This window comes from Limulus polyphemus, unplaced genomic scaffold (assembly GCF_000517525.1).
Source record: "Limulus polyphemus unplaced genomic scaffold, Limulus_polyphemus-2.1.2 Scaffold623, whole genome shotgun sequence".
NCBI classification, from domain to species: Eukaryota; Metazoa; Arthropoda; class Merostomata; order Xiphosura; family Limulidae; genus Limulus; species Limulus polyphemus.
Genome location: NW_013666233.1, coordinates 332,906 through 354,106, shown reverse-complemented (window position 1 = coordinate 354,106; position 21,201 = coordinate 332,906). Strand labels below are relative to the sequence as shown.

The 21,201-nt window shown below is 32.2% G+C and overlaps 1 protein-coding gene across 1 annotated transcript in view; it reads right to left on the bottom strand.

The window, feature by feature from the left end:
• Window positions 1-1,005: 1,005 nt before the first annotated feature.
• The window catches only part of LOC106459532 (zinc finger protein 330 homolog), a 56,876-nt gene continuing 36,680 nt past the window's right edge, over window positions 1,006-21,201 (bottom strand). The window contains exons 10-11 of the mRNA XM_013919158.2: window positions 2,251-2,368; window positions 1,006-1,106 (exon numbers count right to left, since the gene is read on the bottom strand). Coding sequence (XP_013774612.1) covers window positions 1,006-1,106; window positions 2,251-2,368 — 219 coding nt within the window. The remainder of the gene's footprint in view (window positions 1,107-2,250; window positions 2,369-21,201) is intronic.

The following is a 21,201-nucleotide window of genomic DNA, read 5'->3' as shown; positions in this document are numbered from 1 at the left end:
AAACCCCTTTTATCACACTAACCATGCAGTTAAGACAGTAATCGAACTATTCTATCTGGATAAATGCATTTTGGCTTTTATGACTCCTACTTTGAAAAATCAAGCGTGACACAATGTGACACACATTGTCTTTTATGTAGGTTAGATACAGCAGATTTTGGACTTTACAACACCCCAAGAAACACTTACCAGAATTTCGTCCATAAGATACGTTAAAATACTATATTCACAGTCTGAATTGTCCTGAAAATAACAACCAAAATGTTCCGGTCTAGACTGATCACTATATAACGAATAGATTACCCACTCATGTATAAGATGACAGACAAATATATGACTATTTCATACACAGCAGTTATGTTACATCATTCATTTTATTACATTATTACCATTTAGATTTGCATTTCTCTCTCTCTTTCCTTTGTTAATTATTATAGAAATGTTTATGCTGAAGATGGAATCCATTGATTTTCCAAGATTTCCAGTACTGAAACATTTGTTTATGAAATCCCACAACTCTCCAGAACTTCCAAGACCTGTGCAAACCCTTTGTGATATAGAATTCAAAAATTACTGAGACACATGAAAATGTCAACATGATGCCCCCCCCAAAAAAAAATGTTTACAATTTTTCATCTTGCATATTATGACAATGGGCAAAGATAAACTAATTAATAAAGTTTTTATGAAAAACACAACAAATATTTATCAAAACATTTCAATTTTCTCATATAAAAGTGGTAGGTTATTTGATAAATCGTGTGATTCATTTATTCATCACATTCCATTAGTTTTTTGTTGTTTAACACAAAGCTACACAATTGGTTTATCTGTGCTCTGGTCACAGTAGGAAATCAAACCCCATATTTTAATGTTGTAAGACCACAAACTTATCACTGACTCACCAAGTTTCCATTAGTAAAGAAGAAGAGTAAATATTTTCCTATATGCTTTATTAAATTGCATATTACTTAAATTCATAAAATGAAATAAATAAAAACAACACTACAATTTACCAGAAAAACTGTAAGCTCCGTCAAGTTCTTCTCCATCATCATACATCAATCTTTCTCCACCACCTTGTCGACCATATTCATGTTTTCGTGCTTAAAACAAAGAAATCAAACAGAATTTCAGGTAGAGATATTTGTTAACAGACAATGAAAAATAGTTTTTTTTGGGGATTTGCTGTAAGTAACAAAAGTTTCATTATGATTTGCAAATGTTTGCAACAGTTCTGAAATCAAAAATATTTTTCTTAATTGTAAACTTAAAAAAATAAGTCAATTGCATTTATCTTTTATAAAGATTGGCAAAAATTGAATACTTATTGATTTATTCTGCAAATATGATAAGCTTTATGTTGATTTCTAGTAGTTTTATGTCAGACAATTATTATTTTTGAATATTACTCTTTATTGTTCTATTTTATGCAAAAAAAAATAGCTTTTTTCTGTAAATATTTCCAGCACCAAATTATAATCATTTAAAATATTTTTTCTTATATCTTTTGATTTTGAGCCCTTAAGTACAATCTATGTTTTTTGGGTCCAGTTTGGTTTTCAGATTTTCTGTTTTATTTTAAAATGTTTCAAAATATGGTTTTCTAGTGCTTTATTTGGAGCAACTGTCTCCAAGTACTTGTGGTTATATTTCTGCAACAATAATGTTTTCTATGATACATCATTCAATTTTAGCACCTAAAAAATATGCCAAAACAGTTCTTTTTAGATATTACATAATTTTGCTACCAACTATCTATTTCAGGTATTTAGCTATGATTTATTTTAAGCTTTCTATTTAGAAGTTCTTATTCATAACACTTATCTTTTATTTGTATAGATGTTGTTTTCTAAGAAGTTTTTTTTTATTATGTTTTTCTGAATACTTTATTTCAGTATTTCTATTTTCAGAAATTAATTTGTATGATTTTTCATACAATTACCTGCTTGGAAATCTAATCTACTATCTTTAACTTGTTTCTTCCTCTTTAGAAAAAAAAAACAACAACATTTATTTGGTCTTAAAAATAGATTTTGTTAGGAAAATACTCGATTTTTTCAAGCTGACATTAATCAATGACAATTGTTTTGTTCTTTTTTTGTAGTATCACCATTTTTTAAAACTGCACAGTTGTTTATCCTTTTTCCAATAAAATTATAGACATTAAGATATCCAAGAAACTTGATGTACATCAAAAAGAAAATCATGGTTTAAAACAAATCTTTGTTTCAGCAGGTATCTCTCTACCTGACATGCTTAGTTCTTTTGTTTCTTGTGTTTCATAACCACATTTTGGACAAGGTATTGGCTGATTTTTTTCGTATTTGAAGCCTTTTCTTCTTACATGATCCAAGCAATAACAGACCTGTAAGAAAAAAACAAGAGCAATTTTACTAATAATGAAAAAATAATACAGGCTTAAAAATAAAATTTATAAGGATATAAACCAAATTCATTGTGTAAATCCTAAAACTGCTGAAAATCTTCAAACGTGGGATAGAAACAAATATTTTACATGTAACTTTTATAAGCAAAACTTTTTCAAAATGTATCAGTATTTCTCAATCAATGTATAAAACATTTACATGAATGAGAATATGCTCATACAATTGAATAATTGAAACTAAAATTTCTTAAACTTCTCTAGTTGTGTTAAAAATTTATTTTGTACTGTCTCTGTCATAGATCAGGTCTATTAATAACCTAGCATGTTTTTCTGGTCTGATTCACATTTTAATACATCAATAATGATTAATAGCTTTTCAATCATATTTTGATAGTTGTGAGGTGTCACTTATAAATATTTTCAATAAAAATTTTGTCTCATCAGGCCAACTGGGTCATAATGCCTAATCTTAATTGATACTGTATGTTTTACATAGATTATGAAAATTATACTAAAACAATTTTGGAACCTCACCACATCATTACAGACCATGTCGCTATGTTCAGTCCTGCTCTATATGACATCCGTGCATCTTAACAATAACCCTGCAGTGTAGCTTCCACTGCAAAAGGCTGTCACATGAGCATCATGTTCAAAGCACACCATTTCTTCCTGCTTGCTTTCTATATTTGATCTACTTTACAAGGACAATGAGTTTCCCAGCACCCATTTCAGAGGTATGATTACATAGATTTTTAGGCACTGCATTCATTGAATCAACCATTATATTTGTATGGGATGGCAAGAACATCCATTTCATTACTCAATTCAACAGATATGTTGTGACAGAATATTCCTTACATGTGACTTGGGCCACTTTACCAGATGGAGATTTTTCTTGATTTTATTGTGTACTGTTACATGGATGACTTATGCTGCTGACCTTTGTGTTCATGGATTATCACCCGTTAAAAAACACCATGCTTTGCTTACCATGGCTGAAGTATAACTTGGGCTTGTTGTTGGCCTCTTTATGGATGATAATCTTTCCCTAAGTTGATCCACATTCATTTGTTTTTCAAAGCCATTAAGTTCAAGGGCTATACCCTCTTGAAAATTTTAAATCCCAATATGAACACATTGTTATAACCTTAATGTATCAATATTTTACATCAGAAAGGGCTGTTGCATACCAAAAGTAATCAATTTTTGATGGCACCACAATATCTAAAAAATGACAAATAATGTCAAAATGTGTTTCTGATAGATGACGTTCCAGAGCAACTTTATATTGGCTGTGGTTGTTAATAGGCTTGCGGATTACCATATTCAAACTTATTTTAATATAATGTACTCAATCCTCTGTATATTTTGAAATGTTCAGTCTATCTACAGTTTGACTGAGATTTACAAGACACTGTGAACTCTGTCCAACAGATTCTACATCCTAGGTTCTCCTGATCTACACTAGTTAGACAAAACATAAATGGTACAGCTAAGACTAATTTATGTATTATTAAAATGACAATATCTAAATATCTATCAGAAACACATAAAGTTTACAAAGTCAACAAAGTAAAATGTACTGAACACTTCTTACGTGTTAGTAAGTAGGTAACTTTTGATAATTCACATGTAACATGTGGTTATAACAATAACATAAAATTTCTTTAGATCTGATTGCTTAAATTTAAGCACCCAAAAAATGAGGCAGAAATTTATGTTGAAAGTGTGAACAATTAGAAACATAATTTGGAATTTTTGTTTAAAATAATTCTTAAGGTAGATCAAAAATGTACTATTTTGAAAATGCAGAGATAAAAATCAAATACTGTATCCCATGAAACAGGCCTTATGCTAGACCACTCATAAACAAAAGCTAAGCTTAACCAAAGTGAAAAACACAGAAATTAATGTATGTTAAATCCTTTTTTTTTATCTGAAAACATAAAATTATTATAGTTACAATCAAAATAAATTTATTCATGCACTTCTGCAGTAACAGAAAAATTGATATATATTTTTTTCTTATGGGGCATACATAAGAATTTGACAGACCCCCCCCCCCCTGATGAAAAAAGAAAAGATTTCCAACAAGTGAGTTATATTTTTTATGATACTTAACACAAATATGTATGTTCAATAACAATCCTCATATTCAACTACTACTACTAGAACTAAGTGAGGCCTGAGGCTAAGTAAATACAAGTACCAAATGTTAAACTATATGGTGTTTGTAGAGCAAATACCTGCATGGTTAGTGTAATAGAAGGGGTTTGTTAGAGCAACAGCACATTATGATTTTAGTGATTGGGGGGGGGGGGGTAGCAAGGGGGCTGTGAAACCTTATAAGTGTAGTGAGTGTTGGCCTAATAGGCTTAAAAGTAAAGATGTAGTTAGTGTGGGATCACCTAGCCCAGAGCCAAGTGCATAAAATTTAGTATGAAAGTAAACATATTGATTCAATTTTAAACTTAAATCATTTCTGAATTAAGCTGTTTTTTCTGTTATATCACTAATGTTTTTGATAAAAAAACAAAGCTCTTTAATCAATGGAGACTCTAAATTAAGAAATCAACAAATATGTTTTCAGTTTTGTTGTCTATACATTTCATTTTATACTTTCAGTAGATAGACTAACAACAATATTAGGTTATACTTTTGTTGCTGAGCAACATGACATAAAACTATGTTGGAATGTATTAAGGTGCACTGTTGTGTTGCAATTGTAATGATGTATGAAAATATGTGCACAATAAACTGTATTCAAAGATTAGATCAAATAAAGTTAACTCACACAATCAACAGAAGAAACAGATAAAAGATCAAGATATGGTCAAACTTCACCAGCTAGTCTTGGCTCCCTCAGGACAGAAACAAGTCTGCTCTCCTCAAAAGTCAGAATGAATCTATCTAGAAAAGCACCAAAACTTGCAAGCATAAAGCACATTCCCTCTGCAACATGAAACAGGCACTAAAATGTGGAAGTATCCCTGTTCAATGTGACAACTGCAAGGAATCCCCCCCTCCCTCACAGAAGCTTAAGCAGTGCAGCTGAATCTGGGTAATTGAAAATGGCATCTAAGCCTTAATCTTTGTGGCAACTAATGCGGTACTGAAAATTACAATCAATAATTGGTTTAGTTAAATAAACAAAGACTGCCCACAATAGGGAAGGTGAGGGTTTTAAGAACAATAGGGGTTAAGGTTTGAGAAGTCGGGGCTAGGCATTGAAAGCTGAAAATAAAACTTGAATGTTCTGTTGGAGATTATTCAGTTAAATGTAATAAATGTCAATTTTGTTTTTATTTCTAATTTTTGTGTATGTTGTCGTGTTTGTTTGGTGTTTTTTTTTGGGGGGGGGGGCGAGGGGATAACCCATTCGCTGTTGACACCTGGTCCCTGCACCCAGACCTGGTATTCGGCCAAATTTTACTACCCGTGCAACCCTAATCTTAACCAAATTTAGTGAACTGAAAGAAATTTAAAAATCTTTTTGATATATAATATATATATATTACAGGAAAGTAAGATATGTATTACAATGCTATTCACATGGTTGAGTTAACTATACACTTTCAAGGAAAGCAATGCTTGGACTCCACTACTGAATCTCCAAACTGTCTCTAATTTGTTTTTCTTTTGAAATGCCAGGTAGTCTAAGGCACTGCATAGGTAAAATTATATACTAAAATTACAGCACAAATACTCATTGATGATGAGATGAGATTAAATAGCAATTACAGATACTTTCACTTTTTAATAGTAGTGAACTAGGAACAAAAGGAATTCATACTTACTATTTATAAGGATATGCCATTGATACTTAACATAAGAAATCTCATATTTACAGGATGTTTGTTCATAAACAATCTTGACACTTAATACATACCATAACATTTAACAACAGAAACGTTTAGAACAAGTATTGATCTATTTAACTAGATGTGTACTATCATAGGTAGTAGGTCACACTGTAATTAACCTCAATTCCAAAACAAAATAACCACTTCTCAAAGCTTGCTGTACCAATGCTTTTGGTAATAGTATAGATATAATATAGCAAAGCTTTTTTCATTCCAGAGAAATCTGCTAATGCAGCATCTGTGTATTTGTTTTTAAATCATTCTCCTCATACATTGTGAGCTTCAAAAGTCTTGTATTGGCTAAGACCAAACAGTTCTACATGAAGATCTGATTTAGTTTTTTGTCGTCATTGTATGCTTGTTTGTAAAATTGTTTAAGGTAATTATTTTTTAATTATCAAGTTCTAAGAGCACTCAATAACAAGTGTAGATTATGGAAAAGTTAGAATAATAAAAATTATTTGTTCAAGATAAAATTCAAGCACTGGGAAAATATCCACCTTGAAATAACAAAATATCTTCTTTAAAAACATAATAAGGTCAGTCAAAAACCCATTCTGACAAATATAAAATTCATACCAGCTGTTGTTTCTTTACTGAGTGATCAGGGTTATTTGTAAGAAAGTTTATCCCAATTATTGGAACTTTGAAGAGATAAAACACCAGTGAATAATTTCTCATGTTTTAAACTTATAAGATTTAAATAAAAAATAAGGAAAATGTCTCTACAGAGTTTGCTAGAAGTGGCTGAGTTCATTAACTTTATGGTTTTGAAAATGTAGAAAACAGGTTAATACATAAGTTAATTATACATGAATAGGATGATTGTATTTGTACACACACATATATATATATGTAGAAAAACAGAGTTTAATCTTTTACATTATCACTGATATAAACAACAAATCAATCAGCTAAAAAAACTGTCTAAAAGGAATGCAGTATCATACATATTAATATTTTTTGTAGATAACCAACTCTGGCAGAGGCAAGTTTATTTTAAGATACATAATTAAAAACAAAATGATTCATTCTACTACTTTAGGTAATTTAAAGCAGAATAGAATTTATTTATAGCAGTGCTCTAGAGAGGAACATGTGTGTGTGTTCATGGCACCAAGAGACTTAACACACCATTAGAAACTTACAAAAATAGATCACTAACTTTAATGCAATTCAGTCTGGGTAACAGTTCCCACCCCTAACTTGTGCATATTTAATTTAGTCAAAAAAAAACTAGGTAATCTCATATAAAAGGCTCTCTAGCAAAAAGATCTGGAAGGTTTTAAAGTAAAATCAGCTCAGTGTATAAATAAAGATTATTCACTGTGTATTTCTTTAAATGTGTTTAAGAACAGGCTGCAGTTAATGAAAAAAAAAAGCTTTAAGCATTTAATTCTTGTTTTACAAAACCATTACTGTATACATTAGAACACACACAACCTGTCTAGTGGATAAAATTTCAAGCTCATTAAATAAAAGCTTTATTCTTTCTCCTGCTCTTCCTCTTCTTCTTCATCCTCCTCCTCATCAGAATCACTATCATCTTCCTCCTCATCATCATCGTTATCATCATAAGAATATGAACTGCTGTTCACAAATGGATCTAGAACCCAACATAAATTTTGTTTTCAAATTTGTTACTGGAGTATTTAAAGCATAACACGAATAGCCTCATGTGAAACATGTACACCAGAAAGAAAAAGGATTTTATAGAAATTAAGTTAAAAAGGACATATATGATTTGCATACACTAATGGAAAAAAAATTTAAAGATCATTCTGTCATTTTCAAGGACTTAATTTACTGATTTTAACAGAATATAAACTCCACCAAAATTAAATAACTTATGTTTTATTATATTTTATAAATAACACAGTAACAGTTGTAAAATGTTCTAGACATAACAGTAACACCTGAGTTACAAAAAATAGTTATAAAGAAAAATGAAGAACTATGAAAGAAACTATTAAAATAAATTCTACTCATGACCATTTGTTACTGAACAAAGCACAAATAAATTCTTTATAATTTACATTCCCCTTAAATATACTTAAAATTTTCTCTACTTCAGTTTAATAACAAGGGATAAAATCTCAAGAACTGTGCTTCGGCTGGAGCTAAAAACTCCTCAAGTGTGTAACCAAAACAAAATAATATTTATTGAACATATTATTTAAACTTGCCAATAAGACAGCAAGTCAACTTGTACATGATTGGCTGCTGAACATACATCACATCACCATGATAAAAAAAAAGCATATGTTCACACTCATAATTGCGAGTCGAGCACCCTAACCACTTGGCCATGCCAGGCAAAATAAACAAACAATATTTGTAATTACAACAGAAATATTTACATAAGATATAAACAAATCGAATATACAAATATAACATGAGAAAATGAAAACTGATGCACAAGTTTAAATCCAGTGAAGACTGTGTATTATTTAGGGATGGGAGAAAAGTTTTTATGTATAATGTTTCTTTCATAAGAAGTTCAATATCATGTTTGGCTGTTGAAAGAATTTTGAAGTTTGAGAGAGAAATTGCATGTCCTGTTTCTGTATTGTGTTGATAGATAGTGGAGTTGGGAGGGGTTGTAACCTTTCTTCCAGTTTTTATAGATATGCCCATATGTTCACATGCTCGTACTTTAAAGTGACATTTGGCTTCACCAATATAGGAGGCCTTACAGTCTCCGCACATGTATAAGTAGATGAGATGTGAACAATGGGTAGTCAGCAACCTATCTTTGTAGTGGAAAGAATTTTTTAGTCTAATGGGTTTCATAATGACTTTCAGGTCAATTTGGGGATAGTAAGTGTTACATAACTGTTTCGTGATAAGGGAACTCTGTCTCCTAAGATATGGTAAACACATCTATAAGGGAAGTTTGGGTACACTGGGTATCTTAGGTGGTTTGACAAACAAATTACTTAGGAATTAGGACGTTATTTTCTCCAAGAAATGTATAAGGTAGTCATTCTGAAAGAGAATGTTTGGTACGGAAGTAATTTCTTTGTGAAGGGCTAAATAGGATGAGGTAAGTTTGTAGGCTCTATTTAGTAGACAGAGAAAAAAATTGCATTTGAAAGAGAAGGGTATAAAAGTGTCAAACTGAGAGAAAAGGCCAGTAAATGTGTTTGTACGATAGACAGAAGTTGAAAAGCCATTAGCATCATGGTTAACAAAACATCCAGAAATGGAATAGAGTTATTAGTCTCAATTTCATGAGTGAAGTGTATAGAGGGGTGTTGTGATTTGAGATAGTAAAGAAAGTGTTGGATATGATCAATATGGTGGAAAATAGACAGAAGTTGAAAAGCCATTAGCATCATGGTTAACAAAACATCCAGAAAGGGAATAGAGTTATTAGTCTCAATTTCATGAGTGAAGTGTATAGAGGGGTGTTGTGATTTGAGATAGTCAAGAAAGTGTTGGATATGATCAATATGGTGGAAAATAAGGAAAGTGTCATCTGTAGAGAACAGGTTTGACGTTTAAGCTTTGTATAATCGATTTGTTTATTTCTTACGTATATATATATATATTTCAGTTTGGAATTACAAATACTGTTTGTTTGTTTTGTAACCCTAGATTACTGATGATGGAATTATGACGATTCCAAAACGTCTAATAAATGCTTACCGTTATTACGTTCATGTTGTGTTTTATCATAAAAAATCTGGGAGTAATCTGATTTTGGTGAAACTTACATAGGATGTAGCATACAATGAGAGATGATGATTAGTTTCAAAATGGGAAAAAAAAATTGACTGAGTTATGGCTGGCTACATTATCATCAGAAATTCCATAGTTAATGACAGTACTTTTTGTTGTTTAACCAGATGGGTCTTTAGACCAAAGCCCAACAGATCTTCAGCAGATAGCATGCACTGCCCATGACTGGAACTTTGCTACTGTTCTGCATGTCATCATTAGGTCACCATTATTTCCTCAGTTATCTGCATGTGCAAAGTTCTGAGATGTTTGACTTGCAACCTATGCAGCCACTGTGGGTTTAATCATGATGGACTATTGACAGCCCATGATGAGGAAAAGCCATCTATCAAGCTCAAAAATGATGTGGTGGCACTCAAATATAATCTGTTGCACACTAGAACAGTAATGATAGTAGTAGTAGGCTTCCAACAGATCAGAAGATCAAGAACAAGGTCTCCAACCTCAAACAGACAACGAAGGTTGCATAATTTACTTTGAGAATCAAATAAAAAAAGATACTCAATTCACATGTATAATCATTGCTTATAAAATAGTGTGGTTACTTAAAAACCCTGTATCTCCTGGTCCTAACTCCCAATTGAAATGTGTTACCATCATATGGATTGCATATTTGGATTAGCGTATAGCCTGACAAAAATGACAGAGCAAGTACTACCACCCCCACCCCATAGTATACCCTTACCTCATATTTTATGGCCAACTGAAATAAATCAATTTTGCAAAATCAAGCTTGACCAAGTGCAGTCAAGTGTCAGTAAATTCCTTTGTGAGTCAATCAAAATTAAGATCATTCATGAAATGAATTTGTGGCATATTCATAAAATAATTATTGGCAAAAATCAGTTAGGTTAATATATAAAAAAGCCAGTGCATTTTGGTAACACTGGAATGGATGGTTTGGATTTAAATAGGATAGGGACTGGCTTATTTGCTAGGACTATTACCTCAGCTGTAAGAGAAGTTTTAAATTAAGAATAGACTGTGGTGAGGGCAAGGATAAACTAAATGCAAAAAGAGTAAGAGGCAGAGGAATATTTAGCATAGGAAATGAGTATAAAAGTAGTTATAACGATAGGCTTAATGTTTACTGTTGTAATGCTAGAAGTATAAGAAATAAAATAGATGACTTTAGAGTACTGATAGGAATAGGGGATTTTGATATAATAGGAATAACTGAAACATGATTAAATGTAGATGATTTTGATGACAGAAATTTCTTTGAAATACAGGTTACAAGTTATTTAATAGAGATAGAGAACTAAAGAGAGGGGAGGAGTGGCTTTATATGTAATATGCGAGTTACATCCTGTTGAAGTTGAGGATATCAAAGATAATAACAGGGAGATTGCATCCATCTGGGTTCTATTAGTGGATATAAAGGGAAAAAGCTTTGTTACAGACCACTAGATGATATTGATGAAATTAGTGAGAAACTTTATAATGAGATTAAGATTTCAGCTGTTAATGAAGTCATAATTATGGGTGATTTTAATTTCAGGCATATAGATTGGGAAATGCTAGAGTCAAGCCATGAAGGAGAAAGGTTTTTGAAAACTGTTCAAGGTGACTTTCTTCACCAATTAGTCAAGGAACCTACTAGAAACAATACCATTTTAGATTTACTGTTAACTTCAAATATAGAAATGATCGAGAGCGTGGAAATTGGGGAACATCTGAGTGCAAGTGATCATTGCTCTATTAGATTCAATGTTTTGTTGCATATGGAGATAAGGAATAATGATACTTTGTTTACAAATTTCAAAAAAGCAAACTCTAAAGGGAGAGGACAAGAATTATCTCTTGTGAATTGGGCAGCTGAGTTATTTGGAGACACTGATCAGATGTGGAAAATTTTGAAATATTCAAGGTAAATATACTCCTTATAGAAAGAAAATGGTAGCTGCAAGTAAAAAAACCAGGTTGGTTCACAAAGAGTATAAGAAATAAAATTAAAGAAAAGCATCACAAATTTAAGAAATTTAAATTGACTGATATGATGGGAGATTTAGAAGTTTGTTTGTTTGTTTGTTTTTAATTATGCCCAAAGCTACACAAGGGCTATCTGTGCTCTGCCCACCACGGGTATCGAAACCCAGTTTCTAGCGTTGTAAGTCTGCGGACATACCGCTGTGCTACTGGGAGGCGAGATTTGGAAGATCAAGAAAATTGGTGAAACAGGACATCAATAATGTTACGACATCGAGGTCACGTGACTAGTATCATGCCACGTCATTCTCGAACATTCACGTCTTTTCCTTAAATCTCGTGATTCTTCTAGATATAGTGTAGTCTTGTATATATAAGACTGGCCACGAAGTGACGGAGGTAATGAGTAATTGAACTGAGTATTGTTGAAGTTGAGCACGTGAGACGTTTGTTATAGCACAACTGTTGAAATTAAGTGTATCGCAAAGTTATATTCAGAAAGAATAAACCAGTTTTATTTAAGAAAGGACTTGTGTCGCTAAAGTTTCGTTGGAACAAAGTTACGGAAAATTAACTAACGAACGGAGACGTAACAATAAGAATGTATGAGAAAAGGTTGGCTGAAAATGTAAAAATTAATAGTAAGGATTCCTTTAAATACATTAAAGGTAAACAAATTGTTAGGATGGGGGTAGGACCCATGAGGTATGAAAAGGAAGGCTCATATCTGATGATTAGGAGATCTTGAACAGTTGATAAATGAAAACAAGATGACTACTTTAATTCTGAGGTTGTTAAGAAAAAGTTTGGAAGTTTAAAGTATGATAAGGCTACTAGGCCAGATAATATTTCCCCTGGGATTTTGAAGGAAGTTAAGGATTAGATATGTGAGCTACTTATTACTATTTTCTGTAAGTCCTTGAATAGTGAACAGGTACCAGAGGATTGGAAGTTAACTAATGTCACTCCTTTTTTCAAGGGAGGTGATAAAAATTGTCCCAGTAATTTTAGGCCCATTAGTCTTACATCAGTTGTAGGAAAAGTTTTGAAAAGTCTGATAAAAGATGCTTTGCAAAGCCATTTAACAAAGTTTAGAATTTTATTGGATAGTCAACATGGTTTCACTAAGGGAAAATCTTGTCTTACAAATCTTTTAAGAGAAAGCTTGATAAGTATATGAATGATAAGAGCTGGCTTTAAGATTTGTTAAAATATATTTATTAATAGTTTTAGTTTAGTTTAGAGGGTGGGACAGCCAAGATGGACAAATAGGTCACATGTTGTCCCAAGACATTGTTATGTTAAGGCACCAGCAGCTTCTTTTTTTTTGATACACTAGACACATGATTTTAATGAAATAATATATCTTAAGAGTCTCAATAGGGGATGGGGAAACTAACACAAGATGTAGTTGGAAATGTGAAAATATCTAAGGTGTACTATTGATATATATAACATTACTGTAAATAAATTAATTTACAATGTTCATTCCATTAATGTACTTTTAAATGACATAAGAAATGAAACACAAAATTATTTTCCCCATCCAAACATAATTAAAGAATTGAAGTCTATGTTTCTTTTATTTATAATAAAGTTTGCAGGATTAGTGGAAAATCAAACCTCATGCTATGTTTTTATTTTTGAGCTAAAATGAAAAACTGTCCCACTGCCTGAAACTACTTTACTTTTGATGTTATTTTCATGGGCCATTTACCATTTTTTTGTTGAAAAATAAGTTTATGAATTTAGATAAAAAAAAGTTCACTACATGTGATTGAGTTCATTAACTGTATCTTCTCAAAGATTTAGAAAACAAGTTAATAAATAAAAAAAATAATTATAAATGAAAGGATATATGTAAATACATGTAGAAAGAGAGAATTCAATCATGTGTGCTATCATTGCTATAAACAAGAAGTCAGTCATCTAAAAAAATAAAAACTACATCACTAAGGATGTTACAGGTATGCAATATCACACGATAACTTTCTTTTGTAGATAAACAACTCTTTTACCAGTTAAACATGACCAGGAGTTGAGATTGTAATCAAGATCACAATTGTAAAGTGAGTGTATATTATAAAACTGACATTTTTTGGATTCAAAGTTTAGTTAGTTGTGTTAAAAGCAATGTGACCAATTACACTTTGTTACATAAAGAAATGCATTAATAAAGTTTTGAAGTTCAATGAATTTAACAATAACTTCATAGATGCTAACACCCATGAATTGAGGAACAAAGTGATCACCTCTATACAATGTTTGATGTTCTAAAAAAATTAGCAATAACAATATTAAGGTATAAATTTGTAAATAAGAAAAAAAAAACCTCTAGGCAGAGCTTATCCAAAAAATTCAGTTCAGATTGGTTTTTAATGAATATTTTTAGAAAACAAAATGTATTTCAGTGTAAAGATATGATTCCCAAGCACAAAAGTTATTTGTAGCTTATAAATTCACACAATCCTACTGGGTGATGGAACATATAAAACAAACTACCAGGTTTTTTATCCATTGTACTAGACATTGGAGGTTTCTAGAGGCAGAATGGATACCCTTCCAGGAAGCTTGTGGTAAATTCCAAAAAACATACCTTATGAAAAATTATATGCTTCTAACAGCTTTGGTGGAGTCTCAAATTGATTAATACATATACAATATGTAAAACAGTAGTAAATGCACAATTAAGTCTTACATTCCCTGGTGTTATGAAACATGTGGACAGATCCCCAAGGAAACAAATTTGCTCTAAACCAAGTCTGTCAAATTATGCCTCTTAATGACGGAAAAAAAAAGGCTATAGCTTACAGAATAAATTTATCAACCTAAAAAGAATAAAGGAAATACTGCATTAAGAGTAACTAAGTACTTATATAAAATTATTTGGGCAGGCAGTTTAAAAATATTCAGTGACAACTCGTATTATAGAATAAATTTTCCAATCGTTGGAAACTGAAAAATAACAAAGATAAACTGAACAGTCAGAACCTATCTTTTGTTGAGGTTAGCAGTACAACAGTGCCTAAAACTGAGCCAAATAAACACAAAGAACAAATATGAAAACTGACATGGTTTTTCAGCTATTACAGCTTCCCTCAGTGTTGATAGTAATTTTTATGCTCCTTTCACTTTCAAAGGAAGAAATGATTCGATAGAATTATAAAAACAAAAAAATGATACTTTTGACAAAGACAGTATTTGTTTTCAAATGCTTAAACACATTTCTGACCAAAGTACAAGTTTTTCTTCACATTTTTATCAAAACTTTGTAAAGTGAATTATTGCCTTCTTCTTAAGAGGTATTCCATTATTCTTCCCATGCCAATGGTACGAACATTGTCATTGACCTACACTGAAAAAACTGATGGCTGTTACAGAAAGAGTGTCTTCTATTTAAACATGTCATGGATATTCAAAGTTGCTCATTTAGGTGGGTATACTTCTTAAGTATATATTTTTAAAATTAGGTAGGCACAGGGTAAAATATTACAACTAACCCTTCACCTTGTTCAATATCATGATCAAAGGTACATTTTCGAGCCTTCAAAATGCCCAACCTAATTGACACCACATTTTGTGCAAATGATATTTGCACATCACACAGGTCTCTAAGCCTTCAGTTTATACATGGAGTATACAAAATAAACACTGCTCATGAGTGGTGCCCCCTATGGGGTTTAAGATTTTTTACAACCTATCAATTCTCAATGAAATCATCAGAGATTAGTAATAGAAGTCATGACATTGCACTACAGGTTTGAATTTGTAAGCTTACTTAGGATAAAGTGAGATAATATTTATTTGTGATTTCACCTAATTTGTGATTGTCTTTTTCTTTTTTTCTATACTAATATTTAAAGCTCCCAAGTTTCACACAATAAAGAAATAAATATATATATATATATATATGGTCCAGCATCATGTCTGTGCAAGAGTTCTAAAGTGAGGCATGGGTTTTTTATACAGAATATGATATTCTAATTACATAATTATATAAAAATTCAGAAATAATTTTTATTTCATTTTGACAGATAGAGAGCTCAAATATATTTATTTTATTGCATTTGAGTCATTCCCAGACTTCAATATTGCTGTATTAATTCAAGAATATACCTGCACACATTTACCTGACCTCCACAAAAAATGAGACTCATGGACTTTGTATATAGAAGGAAAAGTATGGTGACTTTTTCAAGTGGATTGAAAGAGACAAAACACACTGATAAAGTTTGAATAACATGAAATGCTTGATTTTCTGAAAAAACAAAGTTGGCTGGCCGAGGGGTTGATAAAGACATTTAAAGAAAATGGCCATAACTTAATTCTGTCATGGATACTGCCCAAAATTAACTGTGAGGATGAAGTTACAAGTAGGCCACTAGAGCTAAATGCTAGGCTTAGGTTAGCATGTAAGGATGAACAGATTGGCTGTTTTGACTTATGGATTCAGTTCAGTGGAAGAAAGGAGCTTTTTTTTTTATTTGAGAACTCTGGACTGGCATATACTTTTAGTTTTAAGGAAGCTAGTAATAGTAGTGAAGATGTGCAATTTGTATGTAGAGCTTGTAGGTTATCGTAATTAAAGTAGAGGCGACAGATAAAGACTGTGGGAAATAGCAGCAGGATTTGAGGAGGAGCTTAAACTTTTGCATGCAAGTAATACATCAGCTAACAATGACTTTCAGGAAGTTAGAAAGATTACTATTAGGCTAAAAGTAGTGTATTTAATTGTAATGAGTCTATTCTATTGAGCTACTGATTTCACTCCTTGGCTTCTACAGACGAGGAACTATTGGAGAGAAGGAAAACAAATGGGACAGAGAAGGATTTTGATGATACAATTAACGAGGTTATAGTTTTAAGTGATTCCTTTGTTAGTCTGTGGGGTAAATAGGGAGAAAAGAATTAGATTATGCTACCCAGGAGCACAAGTGAAGGAGATATGATAAAGAGGGCTAGCAGAGATGCAGTGTTTGTTGTGCACGTCGGGGCTAATAATGTAGGGAAAAGTACGTCAGAGGAGCTAATTAGTAAGTACAAGTACAATGGTTAAGGGTAGTGTAGGAATTAAGTGTTCACAGTTTGTTAGGTATAATGAGTTATAATGAGTATAATGAGGTATAATGAGTATAATGAGTGGAGATTTTTTTTTAAAGAAAATATGCACTCGATTTAGTGTTTGAGCGCTACGGAAGAGAAAACTGCGAAGTCGTTAACAGTTAAGATCTTATAGATTTTTGAAAGTTATTTAATATTATCATTTGTTGTAATTTGGGTTAAATAACAAAATAATAACTAGATTTAGTGAGATTGGTAAATAACAGTATGACGGTCAACGTTTTAATTTAGTGTTTAATGGCATAAATTATACTACAACGTTAAATTAGACTTAAAAAGAGTAACGGTACTTTAAGCTTCGCTATAATTCAACTTACTGGTAAATCGTAAAACAGGTTAATACATTGTTTTATTAAATAAATACAAACTAAAGACAAGTTTATTGTCTCCTCGTGTTATAAGGATTGATTTGTTTACTTGAACTTAGATTCATTAATGTAAATTCAGCTTTAAGTTATAGGTAGGTTATAATATAAATCAAGCTAAATTATTTAATATCCAGTAAATACATTGTATTATTGACATTACCGTTACGTATAGGTCAAAGTAAAGACTAGTTATTGTCACTAATGAATTATAATAAAGTTCTATGCAATTAAAGATAAACTTAATTACTTCAGTGTGAAGACGAAGTAGTGATAAAAAAGAACTAATATAATTGGTTCTTAATCGTTAGGCTTAAGAGTAACAGTGTTGACAATACGCTACTGGTATTTATTTCCAGCCTATCGACAATATAGTGTTATTGGAATACTATCATTATACACTCTTCTAGTTCTTGAAAATCCCTAAAGGACTAAATAAAGAATGCAGTGTTTAAAAATGTAATAGGGCTAATATTAATGTCATATGATAAGTATAATTATAATCATGCTTCACCGACTTGTAAAAGATGCTCATGTCATAACAAAAATTTTCGTTTCTTATTATAATGAGCATCTTTAAGAGTCTGTGTATAAGGGAAGAAACTGCTGTTAGTATGAATTGGTTAGCGTTTCTTTGCAAATAAGTAAAGAGTTAGATTAAGCATACGATCGATTATCCGGCTGTTGCATTTAAGACTAACTGTTATTTTCCGTTAGGCTTACTTCCCTTCTTTCCGAGTTTGTTCTTAGACAATACTTTAATTTCTCACTCGGGTTTAGAAATTAATTTTCACTAACTGTAATGTACTTACTGAGCGCCCTGCAGTATAAGGATCTTTCCATTACTCTGAGTGTCCCCGAAATTCATTTTATTTATTTTCCTTAATCTATCTGTCTGGTTGTGTTTAGTTAGTATTCATTAGTACCACTGGCTGTTATCGATGTCTGAGGATTATACATGGTACCTCGCATAGACATCACGCTCTAGAAAGTGGAACTAAATATTAAAAACTTTAAATGACTAACCTCTTAAACCTAAACTTTCTCAGTTTGAGACGGGTTTGGAAACAACACCATCTGGACAAAAAGTAGTAGAGCTTATGCACTCAGTCAATCTAACCAATTGAAGTTGGCTAAAGCTTTAAGGAAGTTACCTATTAATTCCATTTTAGAGATGCAGAGTATACGAATTGGTGGCATTGCCATAGAGATTACTGACAAAGAGTAAGCTCAAAAGCTATTAACTATCTCTGAATTCGGAGAGTGGAGGTTCAAAGCTCACTACTCTCAGTCTTGTACTGAGAGAGATCTCTGGAAATATTTCCCTGATATAATTGATGGTGAAATACGTGAAGAACTCAATCAGGGATATCCATTACTTGCAGTGAAGCGTCCAATGCAGACTATTATCCAACGATGATGATTGGTTTTGAATGTTTTTAGTAAATCTTCGCAGCGTTATTACTGTCAAGGATTTGGATACATTGATATTTTTTATGGGGTTCTATTAAGTGTTCCACTTGTGGTCCTATTCACGCTCTGGGTGCTTTGAAACTCAGCCATGCTGGGCCAACTGTGGGATTATCGCTGGGGGAGTTTTTACAGTGTCCCAAACACTTTGAAGCAACAAATTTTAATGTCTTAAGACAGTATACAATACGATGACAGAAGAAAGCAAAAACTTGTAGCATCCAGTTGCCAAGTTGCATGGACCTCCTCATATGCAGAGGCCCTATCTCACATCATATAATTATATTATACTTGCTGAACATTTCAGTTGTTTCCTAGCCAAACTGCCACTTGTTCTGTTGGAAATGAAACTAAAACAGTCTATCTATTTATAGAAACTAACCTACCTGTACTAAATGAGAGTACCAAATCTAATTTAGATTTTGGTACATGTACTGCAGAAGTGGTTAATGGATGTGCTCAGACTTCCAAGCATTCTGAATGAATTAAAATTATCTTTAGGGAGCACCGGGGGATAAATGAATGTCCATTTCAGTATTCTACAATGGAATTCTCAAAATACTCAGACCCGTGATTATCAGTTAAAGCATTTTCTAGTTAAGACTAATTTTCATGATATTTTAACATGTGAACTTAGCTCAGTTCCACTGCTGTTTACAAGCTACTTGATTATTTCACAAGAAAGATGGACTTAATCACGATGCATGTTATTTGCCAATTTTCAATAGTATTATTTTCCGCTTTATAAGCTATAAGTATCCACTTTACATAAGGCTATAAACAAGTAAATATTCTTAATGTTTATTATCCTTCTGCAAACTTCATCAATGAAAATCTTGTACTGTTGGTTTCTACTGCTAGATTCTTTTTGATTATTTTTAGTAGTTTTCCTGATCATCATACTTGCTGGTATTCCACTCACATGTATTATAATTGTTCAATGTTTTGAATAATTTGGTGATGAAAATTACTTGTTCTTAATGATAGGACACTTACTTGAGTTAATTCTTACATAGAGGTTGTTAATACTAGATCTCACCGTTAGTTCTGCTGCGTTTAGAGGTAAACGCAGTTAAATTGTGCTTCCTGATACCGCATATATTTGTGTATAATGTGCACTTTTTGTTTCAAAATATTTGGGCGCACTATAGGAGGGAAAAACATTCTTACACTATTTTCGGGTGACAAAGTAGTGGTAAACTTTACCTTACGCTACAAAGAGACTTGCCGTTAGTATTACAAGCGCAAAAGTCAATACCTGCAAAAAATTCCACAAACCTAGCATTTTCTCAACATTAAACGCTTTTCTAATCAAGCAAAACTAGCCTTTTGCTTTGCAGAACTTGGGTCCTTTCTCATAAAGGCCTATTAGTATTACATAAGAAATATTTCGTGCATAAACTTGCAAACTCTAGGTAGGGTTAGTGCAACTCACTGCAATAATCATGATAAATGTTTTTGAAAACTTGATAACCTAGAAGTATACACATTTAAACAAGCTTTTTTTATTCTTTAATTTTTGTGAGTAGTGTATTTTCAGTTATATATTCCTATTACAGAATTAGTCCTGAACTACTTGGAAGATTCATGCCAAATTACTTAATACGACCATTAGTCAGGGTGATTCATGAGCAGTGAAATTTTACGAATTTCCACCTCCACTCAACTCTTTGCGAGAATTTCCGATGCTTCACAAGTGTTTTGATATCTTATACGAACCAATATAGATTGTATGGAAGAATTTTTTTAAAAAGTCCAGCCGGCCTGAAGAACACTGAAGTGAGCGAAACGCGTTGTCGGCAATGGTTATGAAAAATACAGCGTGGCTAGAATAACATTTGTTGTAACAAATGGCTTACATAGACCGTGTTCCAATTACTACTGTGTTTGTCGTATCCCACCTGGGCTTAGGAGCTGTGGGTTAAGTGAAATGCGTCGTCTTGACAAACATACAAAATTAAACTATTTCATTTGACACACTCTGAAAGCGGGCACTTATCGGGATTGACATTATTTTCAATTACAGAAGTTTATGTATTCATCCAGTAGGTTAGCTCCCACTGGGGGACGGGTTTACAACGTTAAGATCAGGGGTTCGATTCCCTTCGACAGATAGCCCAATGTGAATTTGTTATAAGAAAAAACACACACACACACAAGTCTCTGGACTTGCGACGCTGAAAATCTGGTTTCGACACCTGTGGTGGGCACAGCATAAAATAGCCCATTGTGAAGACTGAGGGTTGCGGGTTCGAACCGTCCCACCAAATATGCTCGCCCCTTTCAGCCGTGGAGGCGTTATAATGTGACAGTCAAT